Source organism: Barbus barbus, assembly GCF_936440315.1.
Source record: "Barbus barbus genome assembly, chromosome: 14".
Taxonomy (NCBI): domain Eukaryota; kingdom Metazoa; phylum Chordata; class Actinopteri; order Cypriniformes; family Cyprinidae; genus Barbus; species Barbus barbus.
This window is the reverse complement of record NC_136742.1, coordinates 707,663-732,628: the sequence shown is the minus strand read 5'-3', so window position 1 is coordinate 732,628 and position 24,966 is coordinate 707,663. Positions and strand designations below refer to the sequence as shown.

Below are 24,966 nucleotides of genomic sequence, written 5' to 3'. Positions count from 1 at the left end.
ACCACAGCCTTCTTGGTGGATAGTCAGTCGGCAGACACCCGCTAGTTACACGTATCCTCCGTGGTGCACTGAGGCTAAGGCCTCCAGTACGGTCCCGGGCCCCCCCTTGGGACTTGGCTGTGGTATTGATTCTCTCTGTAGGCCTCCATTCGAGCCTATTGAGGAGAGCTCAGATCGCCCTGAAGACCGTGTTTCTTCTGGCGATTTCATCTCTGAAGAGAGTTGGGGATTTGCGGCACTGTCAGTGGCCCCTTCTCACTTGGACTTTGCGAAGTTCCTTCGGTCACGCCACAGCCTGTCGTACTGCAGGCCTTTAGTCCTCCTCCCTTTCGGGAGCCTGACCAGCAAAAGCTAAAGCGTATGTGTCCAGTGCGAGCAGTTGCTTGTCTGCTACGGTCCCCCTAAGAGAGGTCTTCTTGCTTCCAAGCAGACCCTCAGTCGGTGGATTATGGATGCCATTCAGATGGCCTATGAGTCTTCTGACCTCCCCTCACCGATAGGAGTCAGAGCTTATTCCACGAGGAGTGTGGTGGCCTCCAAGGCCTTTCTCGCAGGTGTCCCTATCCAGGACATCTGCAACGCTGCGGGATGGTCTACGCCCCTGACCTTTGTCAGGTTTTATGGCCTGGACATGCGAGCCACTCCAGGCTCTTCAGTTCTCTCGCCCTAGCTGTGCTCCGTATGGATACACACAGGGCAGGGACTTGGAAGTCTGGTGCCGTGGGTATCTCGTTCCCCAAAGCGTCTCCTGCAGCTCGAGTTCCTGAAGAGGAACGTCTTAGGTTACATATGTAACCCCAGTTCCTCGAAGGAACGAGACGCTGCGTCGCGAGGCCACACTTCCGGCATCCCTGCCAGCGCTTGCTTCATTCTAGAAGCTGACGCCGGTTTCACCGCACATGTTTTTATACCAGCTGGTCATTACGTCACCTCGTCAGTGACGTCCCTCCCATCCTTTGGACAGATTTAATTGGTATTCAGAGCCGGTCACGCTGAAGGCGTTCCCCAAAGCGTCTTCTGATGCAGCGTCTCGTTCCTTCGAGGAACTGGGGTTACATAAGTAACGTAAGACGTTTCCCCATAAGCGTTTCAAACGCAACGCTCATTCCCTTATCTCAGGGAATTGAGGTTATGTTAGTAACCGGAGCATTATTTGTAGAGTTGCTTTATAGATTAATAGATTAACTCACTTCATAATTGATCAACTTTATAGAGTTATTGGACTGAACTGAATCAACATTTAACTGATTCAAGCTGAATAACAACACTTCTGTCTTCATTTGAGCTGCTTATTACTGAATTGTTCATCTTTACACAGTTAAATTAAATCAAAATTAAATTGAACTGAGAACTGACACTGTTGTCTTGTTAGAGCTGTTTTACAGCAGAATTTTATTAAGTTTGCATCACTGATTCTGTTACTTATCTGGTTAGTACTGCATAGCTACTTTGCAACATTATTATTTTTTGTATAACATGCTATATAAATATTTAGGTGACTTGACTTGATTACCCTTTTCTTCACTTTTTCCACTATATTAAATCATCTCGAGTGTCACTCTAAACTGGATTTAGCGTCCTAGTTTCTGATTTTAAATGTATGTGTTTCTTTTATAGACTCCTTGTTGATCAGTTTTTATCTTTCACAGTAGGTTCAAAGGGCAGGAGAAAGACTAATAATTGCTGTGGTCAATTGGATTCCTTCACTGCAATCAAATATGCCATTGTGTCCCTTTATATTCTGGTACTGCTCACCATATTTGGCCTCTGCATAGCAGGTAGGCATGTTTTATTTTTCTCTCTTTGTCATTGTCTATGTCTTAAACCTTACACATTTGTTGGGGGCGAATGCTTTTACCGATGTTATTCCAATTTATTTGACATATTTTGCTTTAACCTAATTTTATAACTTATTTAAATCATTATTTATTGTAATCGGACAGACTGGTTCTTTCTTAAATTAAACAAAAATACAATATTTAGATTTATTTGGCTGGGGAAAAAAAGAAAAACATGTTCTGTGTATGTTTGGCAATATAATTGAATGAGTTTTGAAATGGAATGGATTTGTGAATTAATTGGATTATAATAGCTCCACTTGTAATGTTAGTCAAGATGCTAGTCATCATAATTACTGTTTTTGTGACTGTACATTTTATGTCAATTGCACTCTGTTATTATTAATATTATCACATGTGAAATAGTGTTTGAGAAACAGTAAACACACTTGTAACCATATACAGTAACAGGAAAGTAACAGTAACATCACTTATGCATGGGTTGTAAGAAATAGACATAAATATAAATACAAACTATGAAGACAGACGTGTTATAGACAAAGATGATCAGTGAGATATATAAATTGAATTAATATATATATGTAGGGCTAGGCGATATATCTGGCTTTCTTTTGGAGTCGGCCAGCTTAAATGTCTCTTAAGACATGTCTCTAATGTCTCTCTTTAATGAGTCCCTTGCTACCTCCATGGTTGCCACCTCATTTAACCTGTTAACCCCCCCCCCCCCCCCCCCATTTGGGGCCTCACAGGTGAAAATAACCTACCTAAATTAAAATGGTAACAGTTCCTGACAAAGTGTGCTACACAAACAAATTAGGCATCTTTGGAAAGAAGACACTCTAGGCTTTACTATCCATCATCCAGAGTTGATAATGCTCAAAAAGATAAAAAGTTATTGTCACGGTGCACACACGAGGGAGGAACCAGGAACACGCAGATGAGGATATAAACTCAAATAACATACTTTACTGAGGACATCAAGGCAGGGCAAGACACAGACATCAAACACCGGGGAGTAACGAGTAGACCAGACGAAATCTAACTGAACAGACAGGACTAATATACACAGGTAAATCATAGATAATGAGACGAACATGGCTGGACAAGAATTAAACTGATTACATTTAACAAGGACAGGAAACAAACCAAATAAGGAAACATAAGGCAGGAACACATGACACACATGACACACACGACAGAACCCTGACAGTACTCCCCCCTCCCGAAAGGCTCGTCCCGAGCGTTAACAGTTCCATTAGGGAGGGGGGGTGGGCGCTCTGGAGGCCCCTCAGGACAGACATCCACAGGAACACAGGACGGGGACCTCCAGAGCAGAACAGACGGAGGCCCCGGCGGTGCCAGGGGCTCAGGGGGCCATGGCGGGTGGTCTTCGTGGCTGTGGCCTCGTTCCTCGGCCCGCCCACTCCACCCAGAGCTCTACTACCCCCCCCAAAATTTCCATGGGGAATCCAGGGGGTATCAGGAGCCCTCCGGGGCCAGACAGACAGGAACAGGACAGGACAGGGACAGCCCTCCTGGGCTAGACCGACAGGGACAGGACAGGACCGGACAGGACCGCCCACCTGGGCTAGACCGACAGGGACAGGACAGGACCGGACAGGACCGCCCACAGGAACAGGAGCCCACCTGGGCTAGCTCGGAAGTAGAGGCTTCTTAATAGGCATGACAAGTCAGGGGCCCTTACAAGGTTCCCTCAACAACCGCTTCCACTTCCGGGACAGGGAGGCAGGCCGCTGGAATGGCCTCCATGGCCACAAGACAAGGAGCCTGCCCCAAACGAGTCTCCATGGACAAGACAAGACATGGTAAGTTTAAAATGTTCCTGTGGGCACAACGAGACATAAACACGGCACTCCTGGCCGTGACGTGTGGACTTGATCCACGGGGAATAGGGCTAGAGGCGGCGGCCGGCAGGCTTGAGTCAGCGGCAATCCGGTGGGCTTTAGTCAGCGGCAATCCGGTGGGCTTGAGTCAGCGGCAATCCGGTGGGCTTGAGTCAGCGGCGGACCGGCGGGCATTGAGTCAGAGGCGGACCAGCAGGCCTGGGTGAGCCGCGGGAAGCGGCGTGAATCTCCCGTGAACGGCGGGCTTGGGTGAGCTGCGGGCGGCAGCGTGAACTCCCGCGAACGGCGGCGTGACTTGGGGGAGCCGCCGACGGTGGGTTGGCTTTCCCCACGGACGGCGGACTTGGGTGAGCCGCGAACGGCGGCGTGACTTGGGGAAGCTGCCGACGGTGGGTTGGCTTTCCCCACGGACGGCAGCGTTGATCTCCCGCGAACGGCGGGCTGGAGTGAGCGGCAGGCTTGGGATAGCCGCGGGCAGCGGCGGATATCTCCTGCGATCGGCGGGCTTGACTAAGCGGCGATCCCGCGGGCTTGACTTGAGGGCTCGCGGCCAGCGGACTCGCGGCACTCGCGGCGATCACGCCGAACTCCCACGCTGACATGTCGTGGGCTAGGGCAGAAGGACGAGTGGCGACTTCCATGCCGCGAGGGACAAACAAAACAGGAACAAACAAAAGACTTTTGAAAACGAAAAAACAAAACGGAGTGAAGGGGCGCCGCTTACTGTTGTGGTCTGGTCTTCTGTCACGGTGCACACACGAGGGAGGAACCAGGAACACGCAGACGAGGATATAAACTCAAATAACATACTTTACTGAGGACATCAAGGCAGGGCAAGACACAGACATCAAACACCGGGGAGTAACGAGTAGACCAGACGAAATCTAACTGAACAGACAGGACTAATATACACAGGTAAATCATAGATAATGAGATGAACATGGCTGGACAAGAATTAAACTGATTACATTTAACAAGGACAGGAAACAAACCAAATAAGGAAACATAAGGCAGGAACACATGACACACACGACAGAACCCTGACAGTTATAGACACTGACGTGCCTTGAAAAATGTTTTTCCACACTGAATGTTTTTTTATTTCATATACAAATACATGAAATAAGTCCTGGAGCAATCCAGAAAAGAAATGGGTTGAAAGCCATGTATCTCATGAGTTTATATTTCAAATTTGAAGAAGATACCATGAAAAATGAGATTCCTGCAATATTTTTTCTGAAAATATTTATAGTCCCCCCAGCCCCTCTGTTTGAGGAAAAATAACCACGAGAATTGCAGTATTGCAGAATTATACAAACTATTTTAGTCATTATACATATTCATGACATGGTCATACAGTCAGTAATCGCACGCTGATGTGCTTCCATACAGATGATAATCATATAGATGGGCCATATAATCAATAATAGCTGATCATTGAATCACAATGATAACCGTCATAGAGTCGGTAATAAACACGCTGATGTCCGTCCATACATATGATAATCATGCAGATACGGCCACATTCCCCACACACACATATAAAAAATGTAGAAGAAAAAAAAAAAATTTTATGGATAAAGCAGATCGCTGAGTTACGCCCCGCTCAGATGACAGCTGCGTCACAGCGTGCGTCACACTTTCAGGAGAGAGCGCCAAATTCAAATAAACTATATTCCGCTTTTCTGAGACTTTTCAAATTCAAATTCAAATTTTATTTGTCACATACATATACATACATAGTACGACATGTAGTGAAATGTATTGTACGACTGTCCAACAAATTGTCCAACAAAATTAAGAAAAACCTCAAGTTTACAAAAAAACAAATAAAAAAAGTACAGTAAACATATATACAGAAATAAACTAGCAATAAAATAAAATACAAATAGATATGAGAATAAAAATAGATATGAAGAATAAAATAGAATATGATTCTATATAGATTCTATAAAAAGTAAAGTGTATGTCAGTGATAAAGTGTCTGTGTGCTGTGCAGTGCAGTAAAGCATAAGTGAGTAAAAGGAATACTAAAGACAAAGACAAATGGTATGTAAGTCCCACTCATTTATCCTTACGTAACCTCCTACAAATTAGTGCAGATTGTATTGAAAATGTGCAAAGTGGAAGTGTGGGGTGATGTGATTAGAGTGGAGAGAGGTTCAGACTCCGAATGGCCTGCGGGAAGAAGCTCCTCCTCATTCTCTCTGTGTTCGCCTTCATGGAGCGGAAGCGCCTCCCTGAACGCAGCAGAGAAAAGAGTCCATTGTTGGGATGGCTGAGGTCCTTCACTATCTTCCTGGCCCTGGTCAGGCACCGCTTGCTGTAGATCTCCTGCAGGTCAGGGAGCTCGGTGTGAATGGTACGTTCCGCTGAACGCACCACCCTCTGGAGGGCTCGTCTGTCCTGCATAGTGCAGTTCCCGAACCAGGAAGTGATGCTGCCCGTCAGGACGCTCTCGATGGTGCAGGTGTAAAAAGTCTTAAGCACCCGAGGGGGAAGTCTAAAGTCCCTTGGTACAGACGCTGCCTGGCCTTCTTCACCAGGGTGCTGGTATGACAGGACCAAGTCAAGTCCTGCGTGATGTGAACACCCAGGTATCTGAAGCTGTCCACTCTCTCCACTGGAGTCCCGCTGATCGTGATCGGCTGGTATGACCGCTCCTGCTTCGTACTGAAGTCCACTATCAGCTCCTTAGTTTTGCTGATGTTCAGGTGTAGACTATTCACCTGGCACCAACTCTCCAGGTTCTTAATCTCCTGTATGTAGGCCGTCTCGTCGTTGTCTGAGATCAGGCCCAACACAACAGTGTCATCAGCAAACTTGATGATGGTGGTGGAGTTGGAAGTGGCCACACAGTCATAAGTGTACAGTGAGTACAGCAGGGGGCTGAGAACACAACCTTGAGGGGCTCCAGTGCTTAGGGTGATGGAGGATGAGGTGTGTTTACCCATCCGTACGGCTTGCTGTCTGTCCTTCAGGAAGCTGGAGATCCATTGGCACAAGTATGTGCTGAGACCAAGGACCTCCAACTTGGAGGTGAGTGTGGAGGGAATTATGGTGTTAAACGCTGAACTGTAGTCCACAAACAGCATTTTTACATAATTCCCTTTTCTGCAGTCCAGGTGACTTGTTGTGGTGTGGAGGAGGTGTGAGATGGCATCCTCCGTGGAGCGGTTATGCCTGTATGCAAACTGTAGTGGATCCAGTGTGTCTGGTAGTGATGCAATGATGAAGTCTCTGACCAGTCTCTCAAAGCACTTCATCACCACTGATGTGAGGGCTACAGGGCGATAGTCATTTAGGCAGGTGGGCTGGGGTTTCTTGGGGACAGGAACAATGGTGGACTGCTTAAAGCATGAGGGGACTATGGACTGTTCCAGGGAGAGGTTGAAGATCTCGGTGAACACCGGTGGTAGCTGGTCAGCGCAGGCCTTCAGAACCCGACCTGTGATGCCATCTGGTCCTGCTGCCTTCCTGATGTTCACTCTCCTGAATGCCCTCCTCACGTCATGCTCCGTGATGGTGAACACGTTGTCCTCACCGGCTTCCTCAGCGTGCATGCAGTTAGCACTGCTAGCGCCGCTAGCGTGATTAGCTGCAGCCTCGAAGCGAGCATAAAAAGTGTTCAGCTCGTCAGCCAGAGAAGCGTCCGCATTCCCCGATCTGGAGGGTGGTGTTTTATAGTCCGTGATGGTTCTAAGTCCCTGCCACAGGCTCCTAGAGCTGCCATGTTGGAATTGCGACTCTAGTTTCCTCCCGTAGCGCTGCTTCGCCTCCTTCACCGATCTGCGCACGCTGTAAGATGCAGCCTTGTAGTCATCCATGTTCCCGGTGATGAGCCCTGTGTTGTAGGCAGCGGAGCGGGATCTCAGGGCGTCGCGGATGGTTTTATCCACCCACGGCTTCTGGTTGGGAAACGTCCTGATGATGGTTTTCTGCGCCGTATCATCCATTAGTTTCTCTATAAATCCCACAACCGCTTCCGTAAACAAGCTGACGTCATCAGAGCTGCGCCGGAACATGTCCCAGTCTGCGTCATCTAGCGCGTCCTGCAGAGCGGCCACCGATTGGTCCGTCCAGCGTTGGACCTCCCTCTGCACCGGGGCTTCCTGTTTCAGCCTCTGTTTGTAAACAGGCATGAGGAAGATGGCGGCGTGGTCCGATTTCCCAAACGGTGGTTGTGACTGTGCCTTGTAGCTGTTCTTGTGTGGGGTGTAACAGTGATCTAATGTCCTTTCGCCCCTGGTGGGGCAGCTGATGGAAGTTCGGCAGTGCACACTTGAGGTTGGCACTGTTGAAATCTCCCAAAACAATGAATGCGGCGTCCCGGTGCTGTGTCTGGTGAAGGTGTAGTGTTTCATGTAAATCCCATATCGCAGTGTCCGTGTCCGCTTGAGGTGGAATATAAACGGCACTGACGATGACCGAGCTAAATTCCCGAGGGAGATAAAAAGGGCGACATTTGATGGTCAGAAGTTCAAGATTCGGTGTGCAGGAGCGTGAGAGGGGTACAATGCTCGCGCTGTCGCACCAGTGTTTGTTCACCATCAGACATACTCCACCTCCCCTAGTCTTCCCCGAGTCCAGCGTTCTGTCCATGCGGTAAACCGAGAAGAACTCGGCCGGCTGGATGGCGTGGTCTGGTACCGCTGGGTTCAGCCATGTCTCGGTGAAGCAGAGAAGGTTGCAGTCCCGAATGTCCCTCTGGAACCTGACTCTTGCCCTGAGGTCATCGAGTTTGTTATCCAGCGACTGGACATTGGCGAGCAGGACACTTGGTAGGGGAGCGCGGTGCGCGCGCGCCCTCAGCCTGTTCCTGACGCCGGCTCGTTTCCCTCGAGGACGCCGGTACGGGTCGCGTCCTCAGGATCTCGCTTGGCCAGGATGGGTCCGGGTTCAAAAACGGCGAAAGGTTAGTGCATTGTGCACCAATAGAAATAAGAGTGGCCCTGTCGTATGTAAGAATGGCCATCTTACAAAAAGAAACTGGTGTTTATAGTTAACAATACGAAAAAATAACAAAAGAAGACAAAGTTTGGTCGGAGCAGTCGTGACGGCAGCCGATCTCACCGGCGCCATCTTAGAAAGTCCACTTTTAGAAAGATGGCCATCTTAGAAAGTCCACTTTTTTTTCCGTGGACGGTCTCATTCTGTTTGTAAAACTGTATGCTACAGCACCGTGTTGTTTTTTTTACCACCAAGACGCTGTTTTTGAGCGTAATTTATTCCATAATGGACGCGAACAATAACTCTCCCGAAGAAATGAAATGTAAACAAAGGAATATTCATCCTTATTACAACGTTATTGTTTCGCTGGACTAAAAGTGCTCGCTGGGATGTTGTTGTGTGGACCCTTACCTCTCTAACTAAACTGGGATTTCAGCAGTGGACGCGTTTGTGACTCGTTATTACAATGATAATGGTACGTACTGCTTTTTTATTCTGCATGTTTTGATGTGTACTGCTCACAAAAATGTAGCAAATACATTCCTTATAAGCTTTCCATCGGAAAACAGCGATCTGTCGTCGATGCTTGAGGTTTAGACCTTCAGAATGATATATAGTTTGTCAAGATTAATGATATTCTTTCACGTTAAATTCATTCATAAACATTAACCTGTTAGCCTGCACCAGAGCGACCTCGCACTGAACGCTCTTTGTTTGCATGTGTCATTGTTTTCTAATAGAATAAATGAAACGGGACAAAGTTAATCTTGTCAAACTCTATATCATTCTGAGGGTCTAAGCCTCAAGCATCGACGACAGATCGCTGTTTTTCGATGGAAAGCTTATAAGGAATGAGTGGCACAAATTTGCTACATTTGTGTAAGCAGTACACATCCAAACACGCAGAGTAAAAAAGCCGTACGTACCTTTATCATTGTAATAACGAGCCACAAACGCGTCCACTGCTGAAATCCCAGTTTAGTTAGAGAGGTAAGGGTCCACAGAAAAACATCCCAGCGAGCACTTTTAGTCCAGCGAAACAATAACGTTGTAATAAGGATGAATATTCCTTTGTTTACGTTTCATTTCTTCAGAGAGTTATTGTTCGCGTCCGTTATGGAATAAATTACGCTCAAAAACAGCGTCTTGGTGGTAAAAAAACAAAACGATTTTGTAGAATACGGTCTTACAAACATAATGAGACCGTCTACGGAAAAAAAAGTCTCAGAAAAGCGGAATATAGATTATTTGAATTTGGCGCTCCCTCCTGCCGGCAGTGACGCTTCTGTGACGCACGCTGTCATCTGAGCGGGGCATAACTTAGCGATCTGCTTTATCCATAAAAAACTGTTTTTTTTTTCTTCTACATTTTTTATATGTGTGTGTGTGTATTGTGTGGGGAATGTGGCCGTGTCTGCATGATTATAATCTGTATGGACGCACATCAGCGTGTTTATTAGCGACTCTATGACGGCTATCATTGTGATTCATTGATCAGCTATTATTGATTATATGGCCCATCTGTTTGATTATAATCTGAATGGAAGCACATCAGCGTGTGTTTACTGACTCTATGACCATGTCTGGCAATATCACTTCACGTCTGGCAGTGATATTTATCATTGTAATAACGAATAACGAAGAATACTTCAGTATACATACTATATACAAAGCATTTTTTTCTATTTTTTTTCCTTTTTTATTACTCAAATAATTATTTTTGTATTTTTTAGTGCTCAAATAAATCTGTCTATTATTTTATAATTGAAAAACTATGCAGGAACATGTATAATGACTAAAATAGCTTGTATAATTCTGCAATCCATTTGGTGGTTATTTTTCCTCAAACAGGGGGGTGGGGGGACTATAAATAGTTTCAGAAAAAATATTGCAGGAATCTCATTTTTCATGGTATCTTCTTCAAATTTGAAATATGAACTGATGAGACACATGGCTTTCGATCCATTACTTTTCTGGATTGCTCCAGGACTTATTTCATGTATTTGTATATGAAATAAAAAAACATTCAGTGTGGAAAAATATTTTTCAAGGCACGTCAGTGTCTATAACTTTTTATCTTTTTGAGCATTATCAACTCTGGATGATAGATAGTAAAGCCCAGAGTCTCTTCTTTCCAAAGATACCTAATTTGTTTGTGTAAGCACACTTTGTCACAAACTGTTACCATTTTAATTCAGGTAGGTTATTTTCACCTGCGAGGCCCTAAATGGGGTTGAAGGTTAAAGTGTTAAACTAGTGGGGAAAAAAACGCTTCAGTGCGCCGTCGCTCTGGCAAACGTTAACGGGTTAAAAAATCCGTCATTATCCCTGTGCCAAAAAACTTACTTTACTTTACTTTACTTTTGTCATTTAGCAGACGCTTTTGTCCAAAGCGACTTACAAATAAGAAAAAGTAACTAAAACTAAAAAGTTACAACTCTATAAATACTATCTACCCACATATTTAAGAAAATAAAGAAATTAAATAAAATTAACACATGCATATAACAACAACATTTCAATAATAAACATATCAATGAAAAAATTAAATAAAAAGCTACTACTATCCCTTGCCGGTGTCCCTGCCCGGTGGAGTCGCACGGTAGAGTCGATGGTCTTTACACTAAGAGGGCTTCACACGACGACTGCCGCGACCGCTGCCGCGGTATAATAACCTTTATTACCAACCAAACCAACCAATTAATAACCAAACCAACAAATGATCATTTCAATTCAGCTGGACCCACTTTCCTGTTTATCAACTACAAATGGCCAAGCAAGTGCACACACTGACAAGATACACGATACAGTACGAGACCAAACGCGATTTCAGCAACTCTCATCCTAGTAAACAAAATAAGCGTTTCCTAGCAACGGCAAATGCGCTAAACACTGAGACAAGTAAATACACTTACGAGCTGATTTTAAACTTCCGCTGATAGACTGCTTCTCTTAAAGACCACTTCATTACACTGCCTTCTGCTGGCGCTTGAACCCACTTTCCTGTTTATCAACTACAAATGGCCAAGCAAGTGCACACACTGACAAGATACACGATACAGTACGAGACCAAACGCGATTTCAGCAACTCTCATCCAATCCAAAAACAATAAACCCTCTTGCCTGAATGACTATCGCCCAGTTGCCCTCACATGAATAGTCATGGAGGTTTTTGAGAGACTTGTAAAGAGCCACATCTGATCCTCCATACCTGATACTTTGGACCCTCTTCAGTTTGCCTATCGGCCAAATAGATCTACTGACGGTCTACTCTCATGTCCTCCACTCTTCCCTCACACACATGGACAGCAACAATGGGAATTATGTAAGGCTGCTATTCATTGACTATAGCTCAGCTTTCAATACTATAGTCCCCATCAAGCTGGCTTCTAAACTCACAGACCTCGGCCTAAACTCCTCACTCTATGACTGGATTCAAGACTTCCTCACCGGCAGACCTCAAGTGGTGAAAGTTGGCCAGTTCACCTCAAACTCCATCACTCTGAACGTAGGAGCCCCACAGGGCTGTGTCCTGAGTCCCCTGCTCTACTCTCTCTACACGCATGACTGCGTATCCTCTCACAGCTCCACATCTATTATCAAATTCGCTGATGATACTGTGGTTCTCCAACAACGATGAGACTGCATACTTGGATGAGGTAGAGAGTCTCACATCATGGTGCCAGGACAACTGTCTCTCTCTGAATGTGAGCAAAACTAAAGAGCTGATTGTGGACTTTAGGAAGAGACAGCAGCAGCCCTACACTCCTCTTATGATCAGTGGGACCCCTGTGGAGAGGGTGAGTAGCTTCAAGTACCTCGGTGTAAACATCTCCGAGAACCTGACTTGGACTACACACATCCAAACACAGGTCAAGAAAGCCAGGCAAAGACTGTACCATCTGCAACAGCTGAGGAAATTCAGGGTCTCACCAGCAATCCTGAAAACTTTCTATTCAGGGACCATAGAAAGTGTATTGACTCAGTGCATCTCAGTGTGGTATGGAAACAGCCCCAATCAGGACTGCAAAGCACTACAGAGAGTTGTGCGCTTAGCTGAGCGCATCTCAGGGTCTGCTCTCCCCTCTCTGCAGGACATCTACCTCAAACGCTGCAAAAATAGAGCTGTCAAAATCATCAAGGACTTAAATCACCCTGGTAACCGTCTATTCACTTTGCTTCCATCTGGTAAGCGCTTCCGTAGCCTGATGGCAAAAACTGAGAGACTTAGGAGGAGCTTCTTCCCCCAGGCCATCAGGCTCCTAAACTCTAACTCTGTGTCATAACATCACTTGACTCCATGTAAATATCACCATATCAATAAGCTATTCATAATTTTTCTCTACCTGATATTGCTGCTATTTACATACCCTGTACAACTTTTTTGCACATTTTTTTGCACATTCCTCTTTATTACTATTTAAGTCAACAACATTCTGACCTGCACATTTATATTTATATTTTTTATATTTTATTTTATTTTATTCTTTTATTTTTTTCTACTTTTCTTTTTCTTAATATTTGTTTTCTATATAATTGCACTGTCCTTGGAGCGGACCTGACCTACATTTCACTGCTGGTTATACTCTGTATAATTGTCTATGTGACAAATAAAAATCTTGAATCTTTATTAGTTTTTGTTTCAGACACACTTTCAGCACAAACCTTTATAATTGAAATGACAGCTGATGTGTCCCTCCTGGTCTGTCCCCTCAGCAAAAATTGCCTGGTCTCCTCTGCTCATTGTAACTACTCTTACCAGAGTGAACAGTCCTATCCGCTCTGTAGACAGCGTGGCAGCTTAAGCGACCAAGTGTTGGCAAGTGGTTTGTACAGGTTAGCTTTTAGCTTAGCTTGCAGGTCCCCTCTCTTGCCTCTCGTCTGCTTTCTGTGCCTTCGTCATCTACGCGATCTCAGTGAATAGAATGTCCGGAGGGATAAAGTTCCAGAAATGATTGTCCCAAGCACAGTGAATGTTGTCTGCAACCTTTATCAGATCGGCTCTTCTGTACTGTACATATGTGTACTCACACTAGGCACGGTTGTCCCCCTCCACGCTCCCCCACTGGCCTGCGCTTACATTGCTTGTGTCATTATGGTTCAACTTTTTATTTTAGAAGAAAAGTGCTTTCCCTAGTAGACATTTTGATATATTTATCACTTATGCAGCACAGCAATTTTCATTTAATTGAGCTGCACATATTAGAACATTATTACAGAGGCAGATGAAGCCAATGGAGTAACTTGCAGCTTTGCTCAAAAACTACAATTACTGTTCATTAATATAGTGAGAAACAGACCTGTTCTAAACCTAAGCTTAACTCATGTAGGGTAAACGTACCTATTAAGCTCACCGAAATCTACATTGAGACATTTTTAGTACACAAAATATTGGTTTCAGCACAAAAAGTTATGTTAAAATAAAATATTAATCTCTCACACAAAAATATGTAATTTTATTTTGAATGACAAAAGCATTTCAATTAAGATATACATCATTAAATGCGAAAAGTCTGGCTGTGCTTAATGGGTACATTTTTGTACTCTTTAAGCACACCCCTGTTCCCATTAAGCTCACTTCATGTTTTATTAAAAATGATTGTTTATTTTAAGGAAAATTTTTAAAGGATAATTGTAAAAATATATTTTTGTAAAGGTACAAAGTCAATCACAAAAAAAAAAACCAAAAACAGAACACTAAAATCAAGCAACAAGGCATTGTTATATATTCATAATGAAGTGTCATCTAAACACATATCAACATCTAGACTAGTCCACGTTCAGCTAAATAACACATTTAGAAATCAAATAAAACATTTCATTCATGGGGATGAACATAGAAACTAGCCTCATTATGAAACCTCTTATTAAATGGATGTAATCTTATCTAAAAGCTCTTAAGACTGGAGAACACTACATGATTTTCCACAGATTTCCAGTCTGGAGAAGATGATGCTTATAGTTATCAACGATCAGAGCCAGTCTGCAGATTTGAGTCCACAGAATCCATAGAAAATCCATTAACTTAACTTAAAATGACAACCATCAGTTAATATTTAAAGTCTGTTTATGATGTATTTACAGAGACGTTCAGTGTGGAAGAGCTTAAAGAGAGAACACTGAGCGCAATGGCAGCAGCAACCATTTTTAATAAATGTCATGTAATATTTATTAAAATGACAGGATTTTGCTAAATAAATAGTCATGGTCATGTAATAAGTTCATACATGTATTTTAATATGAACAACTGTTATTAACAATATGTATGAAATTATACTATTTTCCTATTGATGTCAAACTGAAACTGTATGATTTTCATAGTAGTGCACCCTTTAAGCTCTCCTTAAAATATGAAATCTTTAAAAATTACAGCACTGCAAAACCACAGACTAGCAATAAACTAATAAACTGTCAATTTATAATATTATGGATGTAAAAGTACAAGCAAGTAATGCCTGTGATGTAATATATTAGTGTAGCACACAATCTAATACAGCTAGTCAGCTAACTGTAGCTGTTGCTAAAACTATTTACATTTAATCATTTAAGTGACATACGGCCAAGTATGGTGACCCATACTCGGAATTCGTGCTCTGCAATTAACCTATGCAAAGTGAACACACACACACACACACACACACACACACACACACAGCAGTGAACACACACCTGGAGCAGTGGGCAGCCATTTATGCTGCGGCGGCCGGGGAGCAGTTGGGGGTTCAGTGCCTTACTCAAGGGCACCTCAGTCGTGGTGTTGATGGTGAAGAGAGCACTGTACCATTCACACCCCCCACCTACAATCCCTGCCAAAAAATCCTCCAACTCGCAACCTTTGGATTACAAGTCCTACTCTCTAACCATTAGGCCACGACTTCCCACATTTAGCAGATGGTTTTATCCAAAGCGACGTACAAATGAGGAGAACAATAGAAGCATCGAGAGAGCAACAGTATACAAGTGCCATGACAAGTCTCAGTTAGTCTAGCACAGTACACGTAGCTAGTTTTTATTTTATTTATTTTTTTAAAGGGGGGGGGTCCAATGCTGTTTCATGCATTCAGAGTTGTTTACACTGTTAAAGAGTTGGATTCACATGCTAAGCATGGACAAAGTTTTAAAAAACAATTTGGACGTATAACAGAGTATTTCTGTGCCAAATATCTCACTTCCGGCTTAGAATAAGTTTCGGAGAGTTTTTTTTCGATCGTGGTTCTTGCTGACGTAAACGACGGTGGAACTCCTTATATGGGCATTTCTCCCGGAAGAGCGTGCCCGTGCACGCATCGACCAGAGCGAGAGTGAGAGCGCGCTCATCAACGCGTTTCATTTGGCAGCACTGCACGGGACTCGCTCAGGAAGAATGTCTCTAAAGATAACCTTGTTCAGCTTCCCAAAAGAACCCAGTGTTACGTGGACAGTGGATGCAGTTTGTTTTTTCGGGGCAGCAACGGAGTTTCTCAAGTGTGTTTGCTGACGAACGTTTTATAAACAAGGCCCAGTTCGACGCTGGATTTGCACATCATTTAATACTGAAAGATGGAGCAGTCCGAGCTATAAAAGATCCCGGTCATGATTCAGAAACTGCAGACAGTAAGTGAAACAGCATCAAATGTCTCTACACGGCACACGGCACGCCTCCAGGAGCTCGGCTTTTTCCGGAGAGAATCGTAAAGCTGTATCTTTTTTTATTAATATGATGAAACTAAAGACTTCTTGGAGATATGAAGGATGCAGTACTATTCTATAGGTACTCAAGATTAACATGAGATTGGATGAAACTGTGTGTATTAGGTTCCCTTTAATAAATAGAATAGAATAGGTAAGTGTTAGTATTAGTTGGTCAGGTGCTGGCAAAAAAGATGTGTCTTTAGATGTTTTTTGAAAATGGCTAAAGGCTCAGCTGTTCGAATTGAGATTGGGAGGTCATTCCACCAGCTGGGCACAGTCCAGGAAAAGGTCCGTGAGAGTGATTTGGTACCTCTTTGGGATGGCACCACAAGGTGTTGTTCACTTGCAGAACACAAGCTTCTGGAGGGCGCATTAAAACTATCTTTTGGATCTAATGTAATTATTTCCCACATCCAAGTTCCAGGTTATATTTTGCAAAAGTCTGAAAATGAATCTCTTAATTTTACAATAAGTAGTGAAACTTACCCAAAATAAAGGCTTAAACGTCTAACCATTTTTTAATTAATTTATTTAATACAATTTTCACATTTAATGGGTTCCTCTTTTGGTGAAAGTTTTTTGACAGCTTTCAAAATGTCCGACAGACAGTGTGAACATATCTCAGCGTGCAATGATATGATTGACTTGAAATTATACGAGTGATGTAGTAACAAACATATCAATTGGTGAAGACATCAAGTAGGATAATAAATATTTTTTTCTTTTTATAATCTGATCTCAAAAATGGAAGTGTGCTTAATGGGTACGTGAGCTTAATAGGCACGTTTACCCTAGTTACCATATATTACCCAGTACTCACTTAGGTAAGTACATTGTAAGTGCACGTACTGTAAAATAAAGTGTAAACCCAAATAATTTACCCAGAATTATACATGAAGTGAACTGAATTCCCAATTAATGGACCGTTATTGACAGTTGATTGTTTAAAGGAAGACAAAAGCTGACTTTGCTTATATTGCCCGTTCCCCTGACTCTGTAGCACAGGAAAAATTTAATCAAGCCCACAGCAGGACACCAAGGCCAGGTTTCAGTGCTTATATGTGGGCTGACCCGCAACGAACCCAGGAGACCATAGAGATATTTAGGTATTTCCCTTGCAAGTGCAGATTATTTTATCTTTGTTCACTAAAGTTCTGCACAACTAGCATCCATTTCCATAGTAACTCCTGCATTCAGCACATTGTTTCTGTGTTTACTTTGGGCAAGTGTGGAGTTTTTACCTCAATGTCGACTGATCTAACTAAGAACTACATTTCTGGAACTGCAAATGAGCAATGTTCGGTTAAATCAATTAAATCAATGTTCGGCTAAATCAATTCAGAGTTTAGAGAACATAATTGCTGGAATATCTCTGTTGGCTAAATTATTACCTGTTATGCATCCCTGTGTATTAATTGCCTTCACTGCATTTGAGCCATGAATTTTAGATTCTGACTCAGATTCAGTTAGATTTACTGAAAACAGAGTGTTAGTTTTTTTCAGTGTAACTCGACAGACAACACTGCAATAATATTGCAACATGGTGTTGATAAATGTATTTACAGTGTATTCTCATTTTATTTTCTGTAGTAATTTTGTAGTTCAGCATTCAGTGCACAGAAAAAAATGGGCTTTTCTTGCAGCTGTGCTGATGCCATCCAGAACTGCTGTACTCACATTTAGCGTGAATGTTGTTATTTCTTTTCAAATTAACTTATTAATTTGAATAATGTGCCACTTACATGTTGCTTGTGAAAGATATCTAAAGCTATTTGTTGTGCCTTATGGCAATTGACTTAAACGATGGCTCTTAACAAAAGGGGTTGTGACTGTGCAGTTCTGTTTGGGTTGTAGGAAGTCAGCAGAGAAAATCCAGTCAGTGTATTCTTACTCTATGTGATCTTATGCTTTATTGTTGTTAAACAGCAATTGGTTTAAAGTACTGGACAGATTTGTATTGTGGATCAACAACCAAATCTGAACGACATCCAAGAATTGATGAAACTGCAATATATACAAGTCTTTCAACATCCATGTCAGTGTATAAACAAGTTTGTTCCTCTAAACAGTCTTTGGTGTTGTCTGCCCAAAAACAATTAGGCAGAATAATCCTAAAATGGATCCTCCCAGTGAGTAGGATGAAGAGTAATAAAACAGGTCTGTTTGGGCTTTTTAGTTTCTTATAAATCCCCACTGTGGTTGTAGAAAGCAAATTACAATGGCATTACAAAGATACAGTGAGAAATGAGAATAAATTATTTACTGCTTTATTACTCATGCTATTGCAATAGTTCTGTTGTCTTCTCTGTATGGTTTAATCAATAAAGTTAATTTATTTGAGCATTTGGGTTTACAGTGTATGGACAGATGCTCTGATCAGATTTAATCTGCCTTTGTCTTTGAGCAAAATCAGTTCTAATTGTAAGCCTCCAATAACGGTCAGAAACTTTGGCTTGCAGTCCTTTATTGTAACTCCTTTGACGACCTTCTGATGAAGAACAACAATTTATGGCGTAAAAGACGTTTAGATACACTGGTTTGTCTGTATGATATGCAACATAAATATCTCCTTCTTTAGCATCAGTTTCACAATACGATCTAAAAATGTGCCCTGGAGAATGTATGCAGTCTAGAAATGTACTCTTTCACCCAGTAACGACAGACTTCAAATACTCACTACTTGTTTTTCTTTTTCCAGGCAAAGCATTAGTTCAGTGGCCTGCTTCAGTTTGTGCTCTACGTCACTCAGCTTTAGGCAGGTGCCAACATGGACCAATTGCATGACCGCATGTCCTCATCCTTGAAAAGTGGAATATAAATATATATGCTTCAGTTTTTGCTTGTCCTTTATGTAAGTGCCTAGTGTAAAATCTGTATCTTAAAACAATAATCCTGTGTTAAAACACTAGACTGCTGATTTATTCAGTGTTTTTTGGATTAAATGCTGGGTAGCACAGGCACACACACTGTTGAATGAGTCATTCACAGCCATGACATCATTCATCTGTTTGCTTGAAATTTAATACGAGCAACGGGGGGAGAAAAATCTAGAAGTGAAGGAAAACAGAGTTGGAGGGAAATTAAGTGCTCTTTTGAATTGCAGTGTTTTAGAATACGACTCATACTGTTTAAATTTTTCCCACACATACTGAACATGTAGCAAGCAGCAATTCAGGCATCTCATGAAGTGACTGAACTAGGCTGATTCTCTGTAAACACATGCCAGGACATTACATGAGTTACTTTAATGCAGGGCTGCTGCAGCCTCAGCTGTCAGTCGACGCGGCCCTCAAGAGCCAAACAAATACAGGATGTACATTAATAAATCAGTTGAGGAAAATCACAGCACTGGCAAAACTCTGTATGGTACGACTAATCTAGGGGTTGATTTATATTTACCAGAGAGTTATAAGAGCAACTGCTTTAGCCATTTAAGATTTCTTAAATATTTTAATGAAATCTCACAGTAGCATTTTTTTTATTAACATTAGAGGTGATACATTTTCAAGCTTTTATTAATACACATAGAAAAATAACAGGCAGGGTCAAAACACCAGCAAACGGGTATGGTTAGGGCAAGACACAAGAATAATCCTAGGGCATGCCTGGGTCCTCGATCGGTGAACAATATCCAGAGGGCTTGAGAAGAGGGGTAGTCCGATAACCTGAGCAATAATCCAAACGAGGTATACAGAGTCTGAAACGGTGAGACAAGGGTTAATCCACGATACAACGGCAGGAAACAGTAAACGAGACTATAAACAAAATAAACTAAACAGACTTAGAGAACACAGAATGGCTCGGTAAGTCAAGTCACTTTTATTTATATAGCGCTTTTAACAAGATTTTACAGATTGTGTCAAAGCACTTAACAGTATCAAGTTCTCCTCTGGCCAGGAGATTATTGTTTACTTATTGTTTTAATTAAAATTTTAAATGTATAAATGTATTTATTTCTATTTTATATTGTTGCAATTTCTAACGATAATAGTATTATGTAGTTAGGTATTTTATTATATTTTTAGTTATTTTATTTTATTTTAGGTAAGGCAGCTAACATCTGTAGAGTGCTAAACGCAGAACCAGACTCGGAGCTAGACATAAACACAGAATGGCTTTGTAAGGCAGCTAACACTTGGAGAGTGCTAAACGCAGACGCTCCAAACTCAGAACAATCTAGGAAGGCGGTGGAGCGGAGGCAGAACAGGGGGAGGGACGGAGGGCCAGGTCCGAGAGGAAGTGAAGAGGCCCGGAACAGAGGCAAAGCCAGCAGAGCAGAGCACCAAGGCGAAGCAGACGGGACTTGAGCCCACCAGGGTGTACAAGATGACCACCACGGCGGAGCAGATAGAGCAGGAGCCCACCAGAGCGGAGCAGACGTGACTGGAGCCCACCAGGGCGGAACAGTCGGGATTGGAGCCCACCAGGGCGGAGCAGACGGAGCCACAGACCTCCACGGAGCCCACCAGGGTGGAATGGAAGAGCAACATGACGGAACAGGAGAGCACCCCGACGGAACAGGCTGATCAGGAACCCACAGCAGAGATTGGAATCTAGGAAAAACAGAAATACAAGAGACAGCGAGAGCGTATCCGGTTTCAAGGACCAAGACAGGGAACATAGGAAGTCCATCAATATTTTCCCTGATGACAACCGAGTGGGCAAACAGTTCATAATCAGGTTCATAGACTGTAACTGGACTGACAGATTGCTCAGAATCTGGTGCATTGACAGAGACTGAATCAAACGGTTTAGTGACAGAACCTGACAAAACAAACAATTCAAAAACAGACTCATTGAAGGAAACTGGACTGACGGACGTTTCAGTGACTGAACCTGGACTAGCAGACAGTTAAAAATCAGGCTCTTTGGTCGAAACGGGACAGACAGAGTGCATTTATGGTTTTTGAGTCTGTGACAGGCAGGGTTAAGAGTTCCACGGTGGGTCCTTGGGCTGTGACAAGGCTACTAGAGCCTACAGGGGGCTCGGGTAAGGTTTCTGGGATCGTAACTGGACTAGTGAGGCAAAAAACGGATTCATAGATAGGAATGGGACAAACACATGGTTCAACATCAGACACATGCTTAAACCGGGACCGACAGATTTCAAATTCAGACTCAACAACAGCATTAATACAGACAGACAACTCAAGTTTAGATTCCTTGATGCAAACAGGCAAGACAGACAGTTCAAAGCCAGATCCATTAGATGAGACTACACAAATGGACAGTTCAAAATCAGCCACCATGGCTGATTCAGCACAGGACGAGAGTTCAGAGATGGCCTCCTCGGCCGGTTCAGAACAGGACAAAAGTTCATAAGTGGCCTCTGTAGCCACGACAGGACAGGTCGAGAATTCAGGGACAGCCTTTTGGCTGAGACAGGACAGGCAAAGAGTTCACAGACGGCCTCCATAGCCACAACAGGACAGGACGAGGATTCGCAGACGGCCTCCATAGCTGCGACAGGACAGGACGAGGATTCGCAGACGAGGATTCACAGACGGCCTCCATAGCCGTGACAGGACAGGGCGAGGATTCGCAGACGACCTCCATAGCCGTGACAGGACAGGAAGGGAGTTCAGGGACAGCCCTTTTGAAGGACTGACCTTGAATATCTGGGTGTTGCAGACAGGACGTAACAAGACTCTGGCTGATCAGCTGTGATGTGAAGAGACTTTGGATGGTCAGCGGAGATGTGAAGAGACTCTGGAAGATCCGCTGAGACGTGATGAGACTCTGGATGGTCAGCGGAGACGTGAAGAGACTCTGGAAGGTTAGCGGAGTCGTGAAGAGATTCTGGAAGGTCAGTGGAGACATGACTTGCCTCGTGACGATCAGTTGAGACTTGACTTGACTCGTGAAGATTAACTGTGACTGGACTTGACTCGTGAAGATTAGCTGTGACTTGGTTGGACTCATGAATGGCAGCTGTGACATGACGGAGCGTCGTTGTGGCCACCATTTTGTGAACGGGTTCCACTGTCGCCGCCATTATGTAAGTGCGCTCAGATATGGCCACCATTATCGGCATGGACGCAATGTCGTGTTCCTCCTCCGCGACACTCACGGTGAATGAGGAACCGAGAGATCTCAATTTTACTGTATTGTGTTGCCTTATAGCCTCTCTTCTAGATTTCCTGATTACATATACTATACAATGATCACTAATATCAGCATCCAAAACACCACTTCTACAAATCTTAGAATTATCAGATATCAATACAATGTCAATGACAGTTTCAGTTTTAGGCTTAATTCTAGTAGGATCCACAATAATATGTTTCAACGCATATGATTCACAAAATACATTCAAATGTTTATAAATTGAAGTATCATGTTTTTGCATATCCATATTTAAATCCCCCATAATTATTATCTCTTGTCCAATATTAAAATTAGAAGCACTTAAAATCTCATCAAGTCTTTCATAAAAGTCAGTCTGATCAGGTGGGCGATAGCAAATACCCACTAAAATCGGTTTACTCTTAGGTAAAAAAATGTCCAGCCAAACAGCTTCAATAGCGGCACTGTCCAAATCGTTTCTCTCCAAAAACACGACATCTGATCTAATATATATACACACTCCACTACCTTTACAATTCCTATCCCTTCTTAACAAACAGTAATTTGCTATATGTATCTCTGCGTCCAATATTGAGTCATCCAACCATGTTTCACTGCATCCAAACAGAGACACGTTGGATTCCTGACATAAATGCCGCAATTCACTTATCTTTGGAAGCAGACTCCTAACGTTGAGATGAACCATGTGCAATCCCTTCAAAGTACCGATGTCCCTCATTTCGTTGATCTCCGAAATCATTTGATCCTGTGAAAGCTGCGCGTCTTCCTCAACAGACCCAGCTCTGGGCCTCGGCCTCCTCGAAGTCCTGCCACCTTCCTCAAATGTAGAAAGCACATCCACCACACCATTTTCCATTCGATTTACATCTCTTGTTTCAAAACAAGGAAGCAAATCTCTCCAGCAATCCACTATAGAACTCCATTGCACAGCAATTTCCGAATTTCCGACATTGCTCAACAGTCAACACTCTGGGTCTCATATCAGAATCGCCCGAAATAATACCTTCAAAATCCATCGATAAAGGCCCAGGACATTGATTAATATCTCCTGACAAAAGGAGACACATCATTATAATAACCATTTTCCCATTTTTCCGCTGTGTCGTTGTTTCCTTGAACAGTTCATCCACGGACGGTAAATCAGCGAAAAAACAACACTCTTCCCAAAACTGAGATGTTTATATACACATCATGTTAGTTTTTCTTCTCTCCCAATATTAAAATAAAATTTGTCCACTTCTTTCAAACGATTAAAAAGAGTGAGAAACTGAAGAGCGATATTAATACTCCACACCTGCCCGCCGCCATCTTTGATCTGTTACCTGTCAACTGATAGATGAATCATATGTTTGGGGGTGGGGCAAAATACATTACAAAGAGTCAAGTCAGACATTCGACAGTCATAATTGCTGACGTTAACACACAGGGAAAATGCGTATCGGACGCCTCGCAGATACAACAATAATGTTTTATGTTTTTGATTAAAAGATTTATTTATTTTTACTCATTATAACGTTATGTATATGACAGAAGTTATTGTTCTGCATTTCTCTTTTGCGCGCTGAAGATGACCAGTAGAATGAAGCATCTGATAGCTGGTTTTTAATCAATGGGATTTAACTCATAATTTATCTCATATAGAATACACTTCATTATTTACACAACATAACGTTAATATCACGACTTATAGGCTATCTGCACAAAATGCCCGAATGCATGAACGTGTCTGCGTTGCTCTGAATAAACTCCATTTGTGAACGCTTTCTTCACGCAACAATGTGCAGAAAAATGAAACTCTAAAAATTCACAGCGTTTAATTATAATAGTGTTTTCATATTAATGTTATGTTATGTATATGACAGTCCCAGTCATAGTTATTAATATTCTGCATTGTCGTTCGTTCTGCTCACGCTGAAGAGAATCGCCGTATTGAATGAAACAATGAAATGCTTTACTGCAGCCCAACTCAACCAAATGCATCTTATACTAGATAAATAATATATACACGATATATATAAACTGGCTGAAATGTTTTGAAATCACTTGTACCCTACCTGATAAAAAAAATAAAAATAATCCAGTCTTTCACTCTGCCTGTGTCAATTTGAGTCTTGAAATTAAGATTTAAATCCCTGCCGCCAAAATGCTTCTGTTGGTCACGGATTATGGAATGTGAAACTTAAATCTATAGAGGTGGTTGGATTTATTCACGCACGTTAAAATATTTATTTAAAGCTTCCTTCTTTTCAGATTCTTATTTACAGCATTATCTTATTACGCTGTATATATTCATTTATTGGGCCAAAATGGCATGATCACAACACCCCGAGAATATTCGACTGTGAGATTGGGAGTCGAATTGGTCTCCTGTTATCGAAGCATCGAATCGTCGCCTATTCAGGGTCGCCCCTATAGAATACACAAACCTCTCAAAACCATAGTTGTTCTCTTACCGTGAATTATCAGTCTCAGGGTCTCTGGCATCCTCATATCTTTCTTGATGCTTCATAGCAGTGGCCATGTACAAATAAAAATACAAAAAAATGCATTAATCTTAAATTCCTTTAAAAACTATAACAAACTAATTCTAAAAC

The 24,966-nt window shown here is 42.7% G+C and overlaps 1 protein-coding gene across 1 annotated transcript in view; it reads left to right on the top strand.

The window, feature by feature from the left end:
• scara5 (scavenger receptor class A, member 5 (putative)) overlaps positions 1-24,966 on the top strand; it is a 108,437-nt gene that overhangs the window by 23,644 nt on the left and 59,827 nt on the right. The window contains exon 3 of the mRNA XM_079433758.1: positions 1,650-1,778. Coding sequence (XP_079289884.1) covers positions 1,650-1,778 — 129 coding nt within the window. The remainder of the gene's footprint in view (positions 1-1,649; positions 1,779-24,966) is intronic.